The sequence below is a fragment of the Salminus brasiliensis genome, chromosome 7 (assembly GCF_030463535.1).
Source record: "Salminus brasiliensis chromosome 7, fSalBra1.hap2, whole genome shotgun sequence".
In the NCBI taxonomy this organism is placed as follows: domain Eukaryota; kingdom Metazoa; phylum Chordata; class Actinopteri; order Characiformes; family Bryconidae; genus Salminus; species Salminus brasiliensis.
In genome coordinates this window covers 32,356,757-32,377,025 of record NC_132884.1, presented here as the reverse complement: position 1 = coordinate 32,377,025, position 20,269 = coordinate 32,356,757, and the positions used below count along the sequence as shown (strand labels likewise).

At 38.9% G+C, this 20,269-nt stretch overlaps 1 protein-coding gene across 2 annotated transcripts; it reads left to right on the top strand.

Moving 5' to 3' along the window:
* Positions 1-1,762: 1,762 nt before the first annotated feature.
* On the top strand, positions 1,763-18,112 carry mtmr14 (myotubularin related protein 14). Of its 2 annotated transcripts, XM_072684621.1 has the most exons (19): positions 1,763-2,585; positions 2,926-3,074; positions 5,214-5,322; positions 5,507-5,582; positions 6,100-6,160; positions 6,959-7,081; positions 7,455-7,528; positions 7,654-7,724; positions 7,962-8,036; positions 8,934-9,000; positions 9,160-9,245; positions 9,502-9,578; positions 11,248-11,284; positions 11,405-11,475; positions 12,933-12,991; positions 13,295-13,427; positions 13,563-13,733; positions 15,949-16,107; positions 16,987-18,112. In XM_072684621.1, exons 1-19 carry the CDS (start codon positions 2,481-2,483, stop codon positions 17,165-17,167), a joined length of 1,884 nt encoding a protein of 627 aa, XP_072540722.1. In that variant the 5' UTR covers positions 1,763-2,480; the 3' UTR covers positions 17,168-18,112. The 2 variants fall into 2 exon arrangements, with proteins under 2 accessions (XP_072540722.1, XP_072540723.1); XM_072684622.1 differs by lacking the exon at positions 15,949-16,107.
* Positions 18,113-20,269: the final 2,157 nt, after the last annotated feature.

The following is a 20,269-nucleotide window of genomic DNA, read 5'->3' as shown; positions in this document are numbered from 1 at the left end:
AAGGTTTTATCTTAAACCTATTTTATCCTTTGGAGTTCACTTCATCTTCCACTTACTTAACTATTTACAGTGACAGGAATTCTGAGCTGGGGTGCCCAAACTTTTGCATTCCGCTATAAACATTATTATCATCATGTTTTGCCTGGTGAAATAGTTAAAATACAAAAAGAAAACATTTTGTAAAGGGTTATTTTTAGAAAGTCAAAGAACCATTTGCAGCACTATATACCTAGAACCATTATTGTTTGGAGTGTAGTACAGATTCTTTGACTGATGGCCTATAAAACAAGGCCTTTGGTTTGGTCTATAGGCCTATAATATAGATTATTGTTGACTGCAGTATATTTTGTTACGCAATTAACCTCTTAAAAGCATCATTTAAAGTAAAGCACTGTACTTATAAATTGACTGTCAGATAATAAAGGCCACACTGACCTTGACCTTGATTATTTTGTCAACACTACCTTTGTGTACAGTGTAAAAACACAGTGTATGGGTCGCAAAATGTTTGTAACTACAATGGCTTATATGAAATCTAGTAGAGAGGCAGATTCTGAGTGGAACAGAAAGTACATATTCATATATATACTACCATACTACTGCATAGTATATACTACAATATATACTATATACTACTATATAGTAGGCTACTAATTGCAGAACCATTAAACCTTTGCCCTCAGACCTGTATATACCATTATGCTTAATCTAAAGTCTTTACAATAAAAAATTAATAAATAAAAATAACATAGCACTGAAAGGGTATATTTGTTTGTTTGTTTGTTTATTTATTTATTTATTTTAAATGAATCATTTTAAAATGTTCTGTTCACAACAGCCACCCACAGGACATTTCCTTGTATATGAGGAACGATTTAAGCAGACAAAGATCCCTTTATGCATTTGAATGTTTTTTGCTGTGCCGTGGTTTGTATCTCACTAGTACTGGCAGGTAATGGGTGGGTGACAATATTGCCTTTCTTGTGGCAGACTGAGGTTCGATTCCTCGGTGGGGCAGGCATACCACACTACACAAATAAAAGTCCTTGGGAAACACTACATTGCCTACCTGTGTAACATGATTCAAATGTTAGTTGCTTTGTATAACAGCATCAGACAAATGCTGTAAATGCAACAGGGTATGAATTCATGACTTTACCCCTCTTATATTTATATATTTATATATAAAGTTATATTTAAAGACATAAACCGCTCCTTAGATTTAATAATCAGATTCAGAGGTAAACAATTATTAAATTGAGGGAATGGTTTAATAAGTTGAATAAACAGTTTATTTGTATATAAATAATATAAATAATATTATATATATTGGTATTCTATATTATATAGGTATTTATTAAAATGAGATTTATTTATTGGATGAAGTGATGTATTATATTGAGGGAATTACTTATTAAATTGAGAATTTTAACTATAAAAAATATAATTTATATCCTTGATACCAGAGCCATTTTACGGTAAAACTGAATTCTTAAATAAATAAATAAATGGCTACAGCCTTGGCTACAAATAAAAAAATAGGGAAAATCTATGAATTCTTACTGGTGTGAAATGAATGCTCAGCTATAATTCCCTCTATTTTACATGTTTTTACTCGAATATCAGAATCATTAGTATCTGAAATGATGAGTTTCAGGCTAAGTCGAGCTGTTTTATGTGACTGAATCTAAGAGTTGAACAGGTGCATGTTGTGACAGCACGCCGTCCGTTTCAGGAAGTGCTGATCACATGACCGCCCGACTTTCCTGTTTACTACTCGCTTCCATTCGAAACCTGAAACGCATATTGCAACAACTCACAGCGGCCCCGGATTACTACACCCTGCTCGACGCCAGTGCTGTTTTTTTGCACCACAGATAGTTGCGCTGTTTGTTTACGACGTTAAGTTTTATATATAAGTGTTGCATTTTATCAAAATGAGGACGTGACACAGGAGAGCGTGGCCAGGCCGGGAATCCTGCAGGTTTCCTGAGTGGAGTGTCCGCTCCTGCTCGCCTTCTCTCTCGGGTGCTTCCTCTGTATTTATTCGGGCTGAGATGAAACAGAGGAAAGGACGAGCAAGTTTGTACTCAAGCAAGGAGGTTTCCCGCTTCTGTTGTAAACGGACAGGACTGTTGGTGTGTAAGCTGTGTGTTTGATCTGCTTTTTGTGGTCTGTATTGTGGTAACCCAGAGCCCCGCTGGAAGGCTCGGTAAGCTCAGCTCCGCCGATTAGTTCGCCTGTTCGGCGGTGAGGGGTTAACTAGCTCAACGGCTAGTTAACGCACCAGTCAGCGTTAAGGGTATCAGCACGCCGGTACCCTGAACACTAGACGCCTCCCCGGCTCCGGCCCCCTTAAGCGGGCGGTGAGGAAGAAACTGGCCGGGAAGGGATGGCCTGGAGGCTCGTCCCGGCCTCAAGGAGCGGCGTTGTTTGAGGGAGGGCAGGTCCGGCTGGAGCACACGGCCGGCCGCAGCACGATGATGGCCGCGTCTGGAGCAGCGGCCCGAAAGAGCGAGGAGATAGCGGATCTGATAGACTTGTTTTCCAAGTCCCAGTACAGGGCGAAGGAGGTTACTCCACGGGTAAGACCAAGAAGACACGGTCTCTGGGTTGTACACACTGAGTGCCATCACTTCAAGCCTTTTCCACTCGCAGTGTTTGCTGCATGACCTGCATAGCAACTAGTAAACTTTGGCTTGAGTTTTATGTGACTAACAACACGTGATAACTGTGCTGCTTTTCCCACCATCTCTCAAGCCTTTCATCCACCCACTACATAAAACATGCTTACAAATGATAAACAGAACACTTCCCAGCTGTATTTTCCAATGTGGGTTGATAACAGAAATGCCAGAGGAGTTGTTGAATACTCTTAGATTAATAGTTGTTTAATGTAAGTGATTTTGACTGGTGTTTTGACAGGTGGAGAGAATAGAGAAGCGATGCCTGGAGCTGTTCGGCCGCGACTACAAGTTCAGTGTCATTCAGAACGGTAACGGCGAGGTGTGCGGACACTACCCTCGGCAGATCGTCTATTTGGAGTATGAAAGCACTGAGCCCAGCAAAGAAAGGTAACGGCTCTAAAGCCAGGGATGGAAACAGTACTGAGAAATTATGATTTAGTGAAAGTATGGGTGGTGTGTCAAAGAAAAGTGGAAGTGTGGAACTAAAAATATGCACCCAGACTAACGAGTCTGAAGGCTTGACTAAAGAGTCTACTGGTTTTTGCATATCTTAGAATAGCAGTGGGCAGTTTACGATTTTACACTGATATTAAACTGATCAAATGTTTTCATACACATTAATGAATTAATTGCAATTTAATCTTCAAACATAGGTAGCTGAAAATATAAGGTTTAAGCAGTTTTTTTTGTTTCTTAAAATTGTGTGATTGATGTAAAAAAAAGAAGAAAAAAAAATAAATAAATAAAAATAAAAAAATAAAAAAAAAAAAATATATATATATGTAGGGCTGAGCGGTATTGTAAAAATATTAAATCACGATATTTAAAGACATTTTCATGATACACACGATCACAGACAAAATTAATCAATAGTGATAAATTCTTAAATACTGTTAATTAAATATTCTCCTATACTCAGTACAGTGATTTTATTCAAAATCTGCTGCGCTTCATTTAACTAAACAGCACTGATTAAACTGTAGTAACACATGCATTTGGTAAGTGTGCTTTAAATACGGTCTATATCCTTGATATGCTCCTCAGAAAAGCATATATCACGATAGCTAAATTTGCAGATATATCATCATGGTATTGAACTCTTCCAAACTAATACTGAAGTGTGGTAACAAAGTACAGTCACATAAATATTTTCCACCTCCGCTCAAAGGTACTCTTCGATTCAGACCCTTTGTGTTAATGAATAACTATGGGAGGTGGTTGGTCAACTACTAAATGCTGCGTTTGGTCAATTGTAAAGAATGTATAAACAAAGGGTAAGATGTTGGTGTTTACTGGGAAGTGGACATTAAACTCTCAGTTTAGTACCTAAACATAAACTTCACCAACTACACTATTAGTAGAGCTTTGCCATGGCCAATATTCAGGTCAAACACTCCTGTACGAAAAAAGGCCTCTTTTTTGTGGCCTCTTTCAGTTCAGTTTTAAAAGGTAAATGTGTACTAACTAGCTAGTAGTTGCATGTATGTGTAAAATACTCCTACTAAACTTTTATATAAAGCTAAATGTATAATACACAGGTATGCACAGAGAAAGTGACATGACTGAGATTTCCAGTGTAAAGTTCACTTGCATATGATGATAAATTAATCTTTCTCTCAGGCGTTTCTTCTGAAATCAGTGTTTGTTCCTTCAGTAGAACCCATGTAAATTTCTTAGAATGGAAGTTAGAATGGGAAACATGCATAATTAATTACGAACTAAGACTGAAAGTCTGTTAAAAAATAGAGAGGGAATGAAGGCAGTTCCTTTTTTAATTCCACTAGAAGATTTAAGCATATGCGGTCCCAGTTAGATTTTTGGTGTCTACCATTGTTGTGTTTGGTGTGACTACTGGTCATATATTGCTTGCGTGCATTGTGAGGTGAACAGGTGTGTTTGCACCTGTGGTTTAATTCCAGAAATTTTACATCAGAGAATGCTTATTGAGACTTCACACACACCTTCTAATACTAGTGCAAACATTCCTGATAACTTTGTTTAGCTGCACACAAGTTGAAAATGATAGCTGATTGAATGGGTTGCTCTGGAGGGGTGTCACAGAAGCCTTAGCATTGGGCTGTGAAGCAGTGTAGGCATGATGCAGTGCCATCCTAAGCATTTGGTCTGTGATAAATTGTCGTCTGAGTTGAGTCGGATTGTTGTTGTTTGCGGTGAGGTGTGGTCTGAGCTGAGTCTGTGATTAGTGTCAGTGGTATTGTTGTGGTCTGAGCTGAGTCTGTGATGAGTAGCAGTGTTGCCGTTGTCCTTATCTGAGCCAAGTCGCAGTGTTTCGGTTGTCGTCTGAGGTGAGTCGCAGTGTTGATGGTGTCGTTGTCTGAGGTGAGTCGTGGTGGTGAGTCACAGTGTTGTTGTGGTGGTGAGTCACAGTGTTGTCTGTAATAAGTTGCAAGTTAAAGTACATCAATACATGGTTTACTATTCCTTCTTTTTTGTATTGTTGGTGTTTTCTATGTACATGTATCATGCAATACATTCTCTTTCTCTCTCTTTTTTATTCTGCTGTAGCTTTGAGAGTACAGTGCAAATCAGTAAGCTGCAGGATCTGGTGAGCCGCAGTAAGCTGGCTCGCTGCAGAGGGAGATTTGTCTGTCCAGTCATTCTCTACAATGGCAAGGTACTGAGACCTGTTGTCTTTTTAAATTCAAGCTTCAGTTAGCATAAGTACATACTTACATAGTCCTTCCAAAAGCAGGTGTTTAAACATTTAGGTGTAAAATGCATACACTAAGTTTTACATTTCTTTTGTAAGCTGATCTGTTTATGATATATTTGAGATACATTCGCCATGTGTGTTGCAGCATGTGTGTCGGTCATCCACGCTGGCAGGGTGGGGGGAACTCTACGGACGCACTGGATACAACTACATTTTCTCAGGTACGTTATTATTACAGCAAACCTTGTGTGAGGAAGTTCTCTGTAGTTGACTTTATTGCATACAATTTCCCCTTCTGTCATTAAACTTTCTTAAATCTCTGAGCTGCCTTAGGATGATTTAATAATATAACCATAAAATGGTCTGTTTTTCTTGTATAGAACAAACAGCTTAATTCTTTCTTTAAAAAAAAAAAAAAAAAAACACCAAAAAAAAAACCACACCAAAAACCCCCACTGGCCTTGTTTTACCCCAGCCTAATGTAAAGGCTTTGTGTAGATGCTAACCGAAGGCAGTGTCTGAAGAGATCAGCAATTGTGGGAATTGCAGTTAGGAATTGTCTTACTGTATCTATTATGTTAGAGACTACAGGGATATAGCATTATCTACAATTCTGTAAAGCACTCTGCATTAGGGAACTGAAAATGGTGTGCAAATTAGTGAAGGCATTCAGACGATTCATGATATTGTAGGTATGGAACTCTAATTTGTTGTTTTTTTTTTCTCTCTGTTCCTCAGGGGGATCTGACGACACATGGGCAGAATCAGAAGACGTACCAGAGGATGATACTGTGGCCCGGTACAGATGTCATATATAGGGCAATTGAATACGAACTTGCATTTGTATCCCTTTTAATCATGCCTTCAGTTACTTTATGTTGCACCCATTACTGACACAGATGTGCACACACAGCTTATCTAGCCCTGTGGGGAGGTATTGCCAATAGAATATGACTCTCTAGAACAAAAAAACATGAACCTATTGGTACCATGCCTAATGCCAGGCTAGAGGGGTATAAAGCCCCCCCCCCATCATTGAGCTGTGGAGCAGTGGAACTGTGTTCTCTGTAATGATGGACGGTACTTCATCCAGCACTCTTAGAATAAGTTGGGCATGAGGTGGGGTGGTGATCATGCAACATCCTGACCTTGCTAACGTTGTTGTCGCTGAATGCAATCAAATCCTCACAGCAATGCTCCAGAATCTAGTAAAAAGCCTTCCCAGGACGGCAGAGTCAGTTACTTCATCAAAAGCAGGATCTTTTTTTTTTTTTTTCTTTTATAACTTTGGAGCAGGTGTTCCGATATTTGCTCATATAGTGTAGTAATCACTCTGTTTTGATTGACTGTAAGAGTTCTGTCATGCTTTGGTATTACATTTTAAAGCTGGAAAGATGTTTTGGATAGTGGACAACATTTTCAGTACACCAAATGAATGAGTCTAAAAACTGCACTGATACAGTACACCTAACCCGAAAGGATATGGTCATCTGTTTGCTTCTGATGTTGCCAGATATGTTTGACTGTCAGTGTCTCTTTATTTCCCCTTTTCTGTTAACTTTTTCTTTCTCCAATCCTTCCTTGTGTCTCTTTGCAGAAATGGAGATTCACAGCTGTTTGATAAAGTGAGGGGCTCAGACATTAAGCTACTGAAGTATCTGTCCGTGCGCTACATCTGTGACCTCATGGTGGAGAATAAGAAGGTCAAGTTTGGCCTCAAGTAAGTGCAGTTCCAAGTGGATTCACCTTACCCCACTTCATCACATTGTCATGGGTCAGCTGCCTAAACCCACATGCACACAAATGCATGCGCAGAAACATGACTCATGGTCACCCCTCTCTTCCTTGATTAAGTGGCAGAATGGAAAGTGTGTGTGTGTGTGTGTGTGTGTGTGTGTGTGTGTGTGTGTGTGTGTGTGTGTGTGTGTGTGTGTGTGTGTGTGTGTGTGTGTGTGTGTGTGTGTGTGTGTGCTTGCCATTAGCTGTTTTACTGAGACACACATTTGCTGTTGTGTATTGCAAAGTACACTATATCAGTATTAAATTGACCAAAGTTCTCAATTTGCCTTTTTTCCTTCTTTTTTTGTGTCCAGTGTCACCTCTTCTGAGAAGGTGGACAAGGCCCAACGCTATGCAGATTTCACACTGATTTCTGTGCCTTATCCAGGTATAATTAATCTCTCTGTATCCTTCAGTGCAATAGAAATGTTGACTTGCGTTGTGTGTACTTGTTGTAGACTGAAGTGGTGGTGTTAAGCTCATCAACTGCTTGTTATTCTGGATTGCTCCTAGGTTGTGAATTCTTTAAGGATTATAAAGACAGAGACTACACAGCTGAGGGACTGGTCTTCAACTGGAATCAGGTGAAATTATATTTAATTAAATAATCTATTATTATATACACAGTTAATACAATACAGTTGTACTTTATTCAGTAAATTCAGCAGAAAGTACACACACATTCATTCAATTAATAAATAGAAGTTTGAGAAGTTCGCTTGCCAGAGCTGAGGATATGTTAATGTTGTTTTGAGTCACCACTGCCATTGTTTACCATTAACATTTAATGACATCTTGTTTTTGTTTTGTTTTGCCCTCAGGACTTTGTGGATGCTCCCTTGACAATCCCTGCCTGTTTTACTAAGAATCTGAACATTGACTGGAGTGAATATCAGGTAAACACAGGCACTTTCCTGAACTATATCTTGTATATACATGACTGTAGTACATCATATTAATCATTAATTGATAAAACCACCATAGAAGAACCTTATGTAGAGTGAGTTGATTTTGTTTTCTTCTCCAAGCTGACCTTATTTTCACTCTTGCTTTCTCTACACCAGTGCATCACATGCTGCATTAGTAACTGGTTTCTCTGCAGTGGACATTCGCATATTTCTGTGTAATTGGACTGTCAGGGCCATCTGCTGGTTCCATGTGGAACTGCAAACACTGATTGGTAGTAACTGGACTGCTGTCATGGACACCAAGAAGACATGGGTTACTCTTTCTAATAGTACATTAGCTAATACAGTAAAGCAGCAGCACAACTTCATCTACAATGGCATTTGTCAAGGGGTGGGATATATTGGCCAGCAGGTTAACAGACTAATAGTTAAAGCTTAAGGATCTGAGCCACTCTCTGAGACAGATTTTGATGGCTAAATGTCTGGGTTAGAATTTAGCTGGCCTTGTGGGCTTTTTGTGGTATACCGTGGTCAGTACCTACCAAAAGTGGTCCAAGAAAGGACAACTGGTGATCTGGCAACAGGGCCATGGGCTCCTAGGCTTATTGATGCGAGGCCCAACCTCGCATCAATTTACAGCACAGTACAGGGTCTGCAGCAAATGCCTTGGTGTCCTAGACAACAGGGTGCCTTTAGAAGTATGTGGAGTACATGCCTTGAATGGTCAGATCTGTTGTGACGGCACAAGGAGACCTACTCAATATTATATATAATAATACAAGGAGACCTACTCCTATATAATCAATATATGTTGACACAATGTAAAGATTTAAATAATAATAATAATAATAATAATATTAACTGATGCTGATTTATTCTTAACAGTCATGGGACCTGGTGCAGCAGACCCAGAATTACCTGAAGCTGCTTCTGCACATCATCAACAGTGATGGTACTTGTATATAAACAATCACAGTATTTTACCTCCCGGTTAACACCAGCTGTGTAGCTATGTGTAGTTAATGACAGTGGTGATTGTATGTAAACAGTCTAGTTTGTTAAGTTGATTGTGTTTGCATGGTCTAATTTTCCTTTTTCATGTGTGCTGCAGATGAGAGTGGACTGTTGGTGCACTGTATATCAGGCTGGGACAGAACTCCCCTCTTTGTGTCCCTACTTAGACTCTCTTTGTGGGCTGTAAGTCATTCTGCCATTCTGTCTGTCCTGTTCTGATTTCCATCTCTTTCTTCTTCTGTGGGTGTCACAGGTCTGTCTCCCATTTTAGAGCACCAGCCTACTAGCTTTTATCCTTCATCTGTCTTCCTTCCACGCTCCTGTACCTGCTGCCTTTGAATTCATATCATTTTTGGCAGCGTTGGAAATCTCCTAGAAATCTCCTAGAAATGACATTTGAGAAGAGAAATATGTGATCAATGTGATGTGCTCTGTGTAGGATGGTGCTGTTCATGCCAGCCTGGAGCCAGCTGAGATTTTATACCTGACCATCGCCTATGACTGGTTCCTATTTGGGTGAGTCCATATGCAAATATTACTTTAAAATGATGCTTCCCAAAGGCAAGTAATTGATTTTTAGAACACCAAAAAAGTTTTTTTTGACAAAGCTTGATCATTTGTTTAGGATGTTTTGTTGAGTTTTTGAGTCTTGTGTTAGCACGCATGTAGCAGAGTTTATATTTGGACTTATCATTGACTTCATAATTCTGCGGATCTGTTGAGTGCAGGGAAATGGAGATTATTTTGGAAAATCATTTATTTCAGTTCAGATATCCAGCATTGACCCAGAGTTCCTAAGATGGGCATTCCTAAGTGGTATTTATAAATAGTGCTTTTTTATTCATATCGGACAGCAAACTTGGGGAAACTGGTTCACCCGACCTGGTCACAATCATGTGGTTTATGTGGAAAGTTTAAAAACAACAACAACAAACAAACATTGAGGCTGTCAAGCTTTTTATGTATTTTGTTTTTATACAGAATTGTAATTGTTTTATAAGTGATTGTAAATGTTTAAAAACCTTGTCACTACTAAAATTGGCTTAAAATCATACATTTTTATTTGATTGTTAGTCAATTAGCTGTTCGACCAAGTTGAAAACAGCATTTACATCACAACTCCAACTAGTGCATGCTGCATCGAAAATCTAAATTTTTGAGTTTGAGTTCAACGTCCAGCTTTAGAGGGTGTTCATGTGGTGCCTCCTGGTAGGAAACTTTCTAATAAAACCGACACCATGAGCTGCCTTTACTTGTTAACCCTTGTTATCCAATGATCAATAAGCAAAACTATTCAGAGATTTGAACATGGTCAACATCACATAGAACATTGTAGTTCTACACTAGTGCATTATCTTCTGTTCCTGTGTGTTCCCATAACAGTATAACTGATTTCCAATATCATTCTCACCATTTTGAACAAATTATTTTATTTCTCTATGCAGCTTTTATTGCTTCCCATGCAATTAAAGTACATTAGAGCAAGTGACTGAAGGTTCATTTAAGAGTACTAAGTGGTGGCAGAAAGTGTGCAGAAGATGAAACCGAGGGAAAGAGGAAGAGAATTGGAGTGCAGACAGAGGAGGAGGAGTAAAGCTAGTAAGAATGCAGGAAATGCAGAGAATAAAGGAAGCTGGTGTGTTGCAAGTGTTTGTCTCTTCCTCATCAACGTGTGTCTCGAGAGTACTTCTCCTTTGCTGACTCTTACTGTGTGTACTTCCAGACACACACACACACACACACACACACACACACACACACACAGTCACACAGCACAGTAATTATGGTCCATAGATCTCAGCCAAACTCCTAGGACCCTGGCCAACTCAGGCATTCAGAGAAAGAGAGATGGAACTAAGGCACAGTGTGAAGAGAGAAAGAGCAGGTTATCTGAGAATAACTTTAAACCTAGAGAAGAAAGCCTTTCTAATTGGTCTCTATGAGAGACGGCTTTGCAAGCAGAATTTGTGTATTGATTCCCCCCCCCCCATAACCTCCAATTGGCCCCCATCTAAAGGGGGTTTGCTGTTTGTTGCTGTATCAAGTCCTTTCATTTATTTAAGCACTTTACAGCTGGTGCAGAATGATGTGATGGAACATTTGCTGAGGATAATTTTCTTTTTTAAAAGAAGTCTCTGTTGTAGCTGCTGTTAATATTGCTGCTGATCTTTTTATTTTTCTGTAGTCACATGCTGCCTGATCGTCTCTCTAAAGGGGAGGAAGTAAGTCGAAATGTTCAGATTTTATTTTGCAGTAAGAAAAAGCGAAAAAGCTTTTAATGTATGTTGTATATCAAATGTCTTCCTCTTTATTTACTGTTTTGTTTATTTTTTGTATTTCAGATTTTCTTTTTTTGCTTCAATTTTTTGAAGCACATTGTCTCTGAGAAGTTCTCAGTCATTAGGAAGCAGAGGTGGGTATTTTGAGGGATTTTTGCTTGTAAATGCAGGTTTTTTTATGTGTAAACATTAGAATTCAGAAATAAACTGTGGTCACTGTTATATACACAGCTCTGGAAAAAATTGAGACCACTTACTTTTTTTTTTCTTAAATTTGCATCTCTATGTGTATGACAGCCATTTTATTCCAGGCATTTCATCAAACAAAGCTGAGCTACCTGAATTTGCAGCCTATGAATGGCATAAAGTCACCCAACAGCAATATAAAGGCCTAGTGGAGAGCCTGCCAAGACATGAAAGCTGTGATTGGCAGGCAAGGTTATTTTAGGATATTTTAACTTTGAGAGCGTTCACAAATCAGTATTAGTATTGTGTTGTTTAAATTTGAATGATAATTTCTTTGCATTGTAATAATTATAATAATTAATTTGCAATATTTGAGCAGTTGCCATTTCTGCAAATGAATCTTATAAATGGCAATATTTTTGTTTGGAATTTAGGGGAAATGTTGTCTATGGTTTATGAAATACTAAACTTAGAGGTATCTTTGAATTTTTTGCCTATTCAAACTAGCTGAGGTTTTTCTTGGGTAAATAGCAAAGCACTTTTGTAAGTCGCTCTGGATAAGAGCATCTGCTAAATGCCTTAAATGTAAATGTAAATACAATGCAAGTGTTAATTTCCCTAAACGCATTGCCTATAAATAGTAAAACCAGAGAAACTGATAATATGGGGGGGGTGGGGTCTCTTAATTTTTTCTGGAGCGCTATATATATATATATATATATATATATATATATATATATATATATATATATATATATATATATATATATATATATAGTGAAAAGCAACAAGAATGAACACAGTGATGTTAGACCACTACTTTTTGTATTCAATTTACTTTTACTTTTTATAAATCAATTTTGTTATTTTTATTTTTTTTTTTTTGAGGAAATAAGCCCTTATGGAAAATGTTTTTTATTTCTAAAACCTTTATAGTATAGTACTGTACATTTTACATATTACTGCAGGCAAACCAAAACCATGCATCTTCATTTCAGTTTTTCACACAATTTAGATTTTTCCAGGTAAAGTTAAGAATGTTTTTAGAGATACAAGGTTTTTTATGACAGTGGTGATGTATAACTATATCAGTCAGAAGTGCTGAAATACATACTTTTATTGTGATTTACAGCGATGTATTGTTATGCAGTTTGAGTGTGCTTTTGTAGGCTTCTAAACTCAAAGCATTTAGACTGGCTTCAGTGCCTCAGACCCCGCTGTGGGTAATATGCTGTTTTCTTTCATGCTTTCTTTGATGTCTCTCTCATTTACTCTCTTTGTAATGATCACCCTGTCCTCTTTTTTGTTCATGTTTTTGCTCCTTCTTGTGCTCACCACCTCTTCCTTTAGCTCTCTATATTCACCTTTCTGCCTTTCTCTCTTTTCTTTCTGATGCTCTCAAAAGGAGGAAAAACTCACAGTTCAAAGACACTGATTTCACAGTGGATGACCTCTGCCAGCTAAGTAAGTCCTATTCCTTTTTCTTCACTCACACATTTTTACATTTCTCCTTTGCAACCTTAAAAAGGAAAAAATAAGAAGACCTTATTTTATTAGCCTACAGTCTACCCCTTATAAATATACAGTTTTGGTTTGATTTAAGGTGCCTCTTTGTTTTATTACATTCTCTTGATTGTTTTTCCTAAGCTATAGTAGTGAGGAAACCACTGGTGATAAATTGGTTTCAGTGTAGTTGGATTCTTATTGGTTATTAGCTGGTAAAGTAAAGCTTTAATCAATACTTTCCTCTCATTCTGTTCCTGTCAGAATCCAGAGACCGGGGTAGCGTGACCAGTCTGAGTAGTGATTTCTCTCTGATCACTGAAGATACAGCGGGTCCCTCCAGTCTGCCTCCTGAACCTGTAGACCTGATCTCCACTGGGCCTCAGTTCTCCAGCGGGTATGAATACATGAACAATGTGTGAAATTAAGTTTATATTTTAATTTTTAGGTGCTCAAAGCACTATAGAGCATTGAGCTGATACCCATACTGAAGCAAAAGGTGCTTGTGTGCTCTTGTGTTTGCCTCTCACAGGAGAAAAGCTACAACCTCATCTCCTCAGACTGTGTTTTGGAACCGGCCATCTGAGGAGCGACTACCTCATCCACTCTCAGAGGGCAGGTCCTCAAGTTCCTCATCCTCCAACCAGTCAGAGCAGGGCTTCATCCGTACAGGCAGTAGCCCACTGGCTGTGCCGGGGAGAAGGTGAGGCCTAAAGTGCATGGGTGTACTTGGGATGTTTAAAAAATCTTCAAGTCTTCCACCTTTGTCTATACCTTTTAGGTTTGTCCACTCTTTAAACTCCGGAGCAAAAAAATGATTCTGGGGTGGGGTAAAAATCTGTAGCTACCATGCTTCTGACTAAATTAGTCCTTTGTGGTGCTTTTCAGGAGAAAATTGATGATTCTGTAAACTGTCACTTGGCTCTTGTTGTTATTATGTTTCTCAGCTTTCCCGGTTATTTTATTGACAGATTTAATTGTCTGGCAAATGATTGTTATTGTAACCACTGCTGGTAACCAGCAGGGGCCCCCCTAACCTCAGGGGTCCAATTGATTTCGTGACTTGTGTGTTGGGGAATAGCTCTGAGAATGGCAGATAATTCCGTTGACAATTTCTGCTGTGTGAAGCCTTCACAAGCCTTGCTTTGCCTCTGTTATGTGTTTTGTCATGGTTTGTTTGCTGCCTGTAATGTCCCAATCGTCCCATAATGTGAACTATACTGTGTGCATGTGTCTGTTTTGTTGCGATGTCTGGGCTCATATCTTTTGGTCTGATGGCATACTGGCATATTCTTTACTTTTAATACACTCAACAGTGTTTCAGACTGTAAGTGATGGAGACAAGGGGAATATCATTGTATGTAGCTGAGTAGCATATTGGGTAGTCACTTTTGAATTCCGCTTAAGGTGGTAGCAGGTGACCAGTTAGTAAAAGTACACATATTTCTTATTGAGGGGCAGGGGAGATGCTTAAACCTTATAAAAGATTTGTCCTGTTAGTCTTGGATGTGATCTGTCAATTTTAGGGGTGAAAAGACAAAAGTGGCCCAGTTGGATTTATGATAGAACTGCATGATATGGATGTGAACTGCAATGTTCAGTTAAGCTGTAGTAGTAGTGTAGCTGGACGTATAAAATTACAAAAACTTTCACTGTTGTGCAAAATTTTAAAAGTTCAAATATTTACCTTTATCACGACAAGCAGTTCATTATGTGTCAGCTGTAAGACATTATAATGATGAGGTTATCACACCTGTACAGATGTTCTTTTCTGTAAATATATTTTCAGCTCTCTATTACTTTTTACTTTTTTAATTTATCCCCTACCCTATTTATTGTTTAGTGTCTTTTTCCTTTAGTTTAAGACTGTGTTCTGTGTTTTTTGTTACTTGTCATACGTGTTGCTCTCACCAAGACAAATTCCTTGTATGTGTAACATACTTGGTGAAATAAAGAGATTCTGAAATAGTGCAGTACAGTAATGGAGGCTTGAGCTAAAAACAAGCAAGGCTTGACCCCGCTTGAGCTGGGCAGGGCCAAGATAGGCTTGGCTATGCAAGGGAAGTGCCAGTTTAAACAAGACAGGCATTGAAACCAATACCAAGAGAGCAAGAGTACTCAAGCTATGTAGTGCTGTGTAGAGAGGTACTGAGAAGTCCTTACATTCCTTGATTAGAAGAAAATGAGCAACAGGTGTCAGTACACTAATTGTGTGAGTCAGAGCACCATCAGTGTGTTGCTAAAGGCAAGGTGAATTCAGAGTCATTATAACTTCACACAATCTTTATGTTTGGCTTTTTCTGTAAATTACCAGTGATCCAGTGAGTGAAATCTGTCACGTGCCGCTCAGGTCTGTTTGATCATCACAGCAAAATTCCACACGTTAGCAGTGTTTTTACCACGAAAATACAGGTGTGTCTGTTTGTGTCTGTTTGTGTCTGTGTGTGTGTCTGTGTGTGTGTCTGTGTGTGTGTCTGTGTGTGTGTCTGTGTGTGTGTGTCTGTGAAAACACTCATCCAAGAATAAAATATGTACACATATTTCTCTACTTATAAAATCTGCTGTCTAAACTTTGGAGCCCTTTCACTGTCCTCATTGCCCTGCTAGTGCTGTGACCCTCATTTTCTTCCCCTTACCCACATTTACAGCTACTGCTTTTATTAAGTAATTAAGTGAAAAACTGCAAAAATGGAGATTTTTTTGCATGACTTTATGTATTTGTGACTATATGTCTGTTGGCCTGTCTGTAGATGTCATTGCTCGTCTTTTCAACTTCAGCTAAGTCCCTGCTCAAACTTGCAGTCAGACATACGTTAGTAGTCGTGCAAGAATTATGTAACTGCAAGTCAGTATTTCCCTGTCTCTCTCTCTCTCTCTCTCTCTCTCCCTCTCCCTCCCTCTTCCTCCCTCTCTCTTAGGCCTTTGGTGGAGTATGCTCGTTCTGGCTCCTCTCTCTCTACAGAGTATGGTAGTTGGCAGATTGTTTCGGGCTGTGGAAGTATCCATGACGCTGCTCCTCTTCCGGCGGAATCGCCACTGCCCTTCAGCTTCCAAGACGAGGGTCCCAGTGGCCGCATGTGAGTGTTGTCCCCTTTTCCACCCCACCCTACCCTACACTCATCCTTTTCACCACTGCTTTGCTGCCTTTCTGTGCTCTACCCCTTCTTTCAGCCTAGCAAACCAGGGCTGGGCCAGTGAGAGGGCTGCTTTAACATGGACCATACTGTGTGTGTGTGGGTGTATGTGTGTGTGTCTAATTTCTTTAATTCTTCAGCAGCAAGGCTCCAGGTGCTTTTAATGTGGTAGAAATGTTTGGACTTTTGCAACTTGTGTGTGTGTGTGTGTGTGTGTGTGTGTGTGTGTGTGTGTGTGTGTGTGTGTGTGCGCCAGTGCATTGTCAGAAATCGGTGCTGGAGGGAGCACACGCAGGATTTTCAAAATTACATATCTTTTTTTCTCAGTCTAATGGAATGGAGTGGTGAAGCAAGCTAAAAGAGGGAAAGCAGGGTATCAGATTGCAGTGTCTGTCTGTCTCTCCTTCATTTGTTTCTTCTGTTCTCCGAGTTGCTGAAGGATTCTCTCTTTCTGCTCGATCAGGCAGGCAAATTGAGTGCGTCTCCTCAACAACGCACACAATCATTTTCTGCAAATAACATCCATCTGTCTCTGTTCAGAGCGGGATTGGGGTGATATGAAGAGATGCACCCAATTATATTGTTAATTACGACTTTTTTCCCCTTTATTTATATATATATATATATATATATATATATATATATATATATATATATATATATATATATATAACCGTGTTCAGATCTGTGTTGTAAAGCTTCCGTGGTAGGATTGCGTTTCTAAGGGAAAAGCAACTGCTACTGTTATTCTCTTTGTTTATTACAGTTTTTAGTAAGTTTTCTCTCTCTCTTTCTCTCTGCCCCCCCCCCTCCCCCCCTTAGGTGTGTGTATGGATCAGAGCGGCAGGCTCGGTTGGAGGCAGTAAGGGAGGTGTTTCTGGCGGCCTACAGCTCTACGGTTGGATTGAAGTCTTCCTCTCCCAGCTCGTCTGGGGCAATCTCTGGGCTGCTGGAGCAGTTTGCCCGCGGCGTTGGCCTCCGGGGCACCAACTCCATCGTCTGAGTCCAACCTGTGCTTTCTTACTTCCTGTCCTCTGATCTGTTCCCCTTGTCTTACTTATTCTTGTCTGTCTGTCCATCCTGTATGTCTGCTGGTGATGAATCACAAAGAGAAGTGTTCTCTCTGTTCTCTCTCTCTCTCACTCTCACACTCACTCACATCTCTTCCATACAACATTTGTCTTTTCATTTGAAATCCACTCTTCCACTCAACCCATTATTCATCATTCACTGCATATTCTACTCTCTCCTGTAAATGACCATATCTCTGTTTAAATGCAGAAGCACCACCTATTTCCCAGTTCCCTTGGTTTTCTTCCATCCCTCTGTGTGGACGTCATTATACTTACGTTGGACTTACGAAGGAAAAGAAAAGTGCCAAACCTTATTCTTGGGGCTACTTTTTATTGTTATTTTTTGTTTTGTGTGTTTTTTTGGGTTTTTTTTTTTCCCTTTTAAAACTTTTATTTACTTTTTACTGTGTTTTTTAAACACCAGATCTGACAGTTTTTGTCTTCCTTTCGAGTCTTGCTTCTGTTCGTCGATTGAATTTGTAGTGAAGGCAGGAAGGTGCAGAAATTAGTACAAAAAGGGAAAAGTGTTTCTTTCAGCTCTCGTCATGTTGCTATAGCCATATTTCTGTCCCAAGAAAATGTGCTCTTAAACAAATCTGTCAAATGTCTTTTCTCTTTGGATCTCCAATGCTGTGAAAGGGGGGGGGGGTGGCGGCATGTCCCATAGCTTTGTAACTGTAAAAGTTAAAACATGTCTCTTCTCTTCCTTTGGGACAAACTAAGTGACGCAGGCCTATTTGTTTAGAAATAGCACTTGGGAGGTAGATATGGCATTTTTTGTTGGGTTTGGAAAACTAACATTAATGAATAGATTTAGAGATTAAATTTTTGGTGGCCCCTCTCTTAACATCCAATTCTTGTTTTTGTGTGTGTGTATGTGTATATATATATATATATATATATATATATATATATATATATATATATATATATATATATATATATATATACACAAAACAAGAATTGGATTTCTAAAACTGGCCCATCTGAAATAATATTTTAAGAAGTGAAATTTCTCATCTTTTCCTGCTCAGTTACTCATTACTTAGTCATAACGGCTCTGTTTGCCAGTAGTTTAATGTAAAACGATGCCCTTAATTCCTAACTGGGTATTGTTTACTTAATTATCCCTACACTTCAACAGGCACTGAAGTGTACAATCAACCAATACAAAAGCCCCATCAGGAACTGCTGAAACTGGCAGTTCAGCTTTGGTTCTGTTAACACTTTTCAGATAATAAAATTGCAACTGTTCACTCAGTATGTGAAGGGTTTTGCTGCAAAAAATGCATTAAAAATGTAGTAACCAAAATTGTTGTGTATCTATACAGGGTTTTGGGCTAAACCTGTTCATGTACTCAGATCTACTACTACTACACACACTTTTAGCATTTTTTCCCCAGCCCTTTTATTTTCTAATTCAGCCTTTTCTACTTCTTCTCATAGGCCAGACCTATGAATCGACAGTGATCGACAATGTGTACCTATCCTGTACAACCACCTTCATCACTTACATGCGACTCATATCTGTTAAATGTTAGTCTTTACGCCTGAAGATGGCAAGTGGCTGTGCTGAATAAGAAAGCATATTCAGCATATAAAACAGGATTTGTTTTTCTTAATGCCAAATGGTTTTTAATGGCCTTTTTACCTCAGGACCTTGTGTTGTGCCTTTCTTTGTGTTAATATGGGGCTTAGTTTTGTTTTAACTTTTTTTGTTTGTTTTTTTGCGTTGCAGATTATAGTTTTACAGCTTAAGTGCTTGAATTTTTTTTTATTTGTTTTTTTTTTGGGGGTGGGGGGTTGTTTGATTTTTTATTGTTTCAGAGTCTTCTTTAGTCGAGCTGTGTTGGAACACGTTTTTGGATGAACATGTTGCCAGTCTGACCATTAATACCCACACATTTGTTTTCACAAGAAACCGTTTTACCATTGTTTGTTTTCTCTTCGGTTGTTCAGATTGTTGCAGAAATGTTCTCATTTGCTTGCATTTTCCTGATTGTTCACTTTCTGCCAAAAGCTGATTACGTTGGAAATACCTCATGCTGAAGACATCCAAGAGCATTTCTGAGCATTCTGGCTTCACACTGATCAAACCCGATTTTTTATTTGTCCCTATCGTCTCCATCGTTAGCTCATATACATTTATTTTAGTATGTCTGTCTTTACAAGCACATTTACTGTGCAGACAAAACTGTTATCCAGCATTATAATGATTATGAAAGGAGTCTAGCACTTTTGCATGAAGTTGCACTTTTGTTCTCTTATTTTCTCTCATCTGACTCCGAGCTTTCAGGTTTGGGCTTTCAAAAAAAAAAAAAATCAAGTGATTGGATCTTTTAACTTAAAGGTGTTGTTTTAGTTATACTCCCATTCTTTTCTGTATCATGTAAGGAAAGGCTCATTTGCACTCATCCTTTCATAACTGTCCATAGAGAATGGTGCACCTGTTTTGGTTTGTACAGGCTTTGGTTTTAATTTGAATTTTATTGATTCTTTATTAATAATGTCCTTTCTGTGGCCAGGGAGACACGGGACACAGAATTATGTTCTTCCAGTGAAAAAATAAAAGGAATCAAATCAATCTTTTAAAGTGTTCCCTTTCTCTTAAATGCATTTATTGTAAGTCCCTTGATGTGTAAATAGTATGTCTGCGACTTTGGTGGGGGTGAAAAATGCTTAGATGCTATTTACAACCTTGTTATTTTGCCTCTGCTTTTATTGGCTGGTTATTTTCACTCTGATAGCTTACTGGAGCCTTATGGAATAGCATAGACTAGGCTAACATAGCTTTTAACACTGTAATTATTCCTTAGTTTTCCTTAGTATTGTGTTGCTGTCCTCTCAGTAAGAGATTATGGCCTAGCACCATAGCTGTTTACCAGCTTCCCCCAGCTTCTGTGTGCCGTGGTGCATCTCTGCTTTCTGCACATGAATGCTACCATCAGCAGTGTGTTCTCAGCTTGGCCTGCTGTTCTCTTCTAGCCTTGTTAGCTTTGCTTCCATTTTCTCCCAAAATAGTTGTTGTTTTT

Coding starts and splice junctions, on each gene's coding strand:
- mtmr14 (XM_072684621.1), top strand. CDS start 2,481: ATGATGGCCGCGTCTGGAGCAGCGGCCCGAAAGAGCGAGGAGATAGCG. Junction 3,075..5,213: donor ACTGAGCCCAGCAAAGAAAG/GTAACGGCTCTA, acceptor ATTCTGCTGTAG/CTTTGAGAGTACAGTGCAAA. Junction 9,579..11,247: donor TATGACTGGTTCCTATTTGG/GTGAGTCCATAT, acceptor ATTTTTCTGTAG/TCACATGCTGCCTGATCGTC.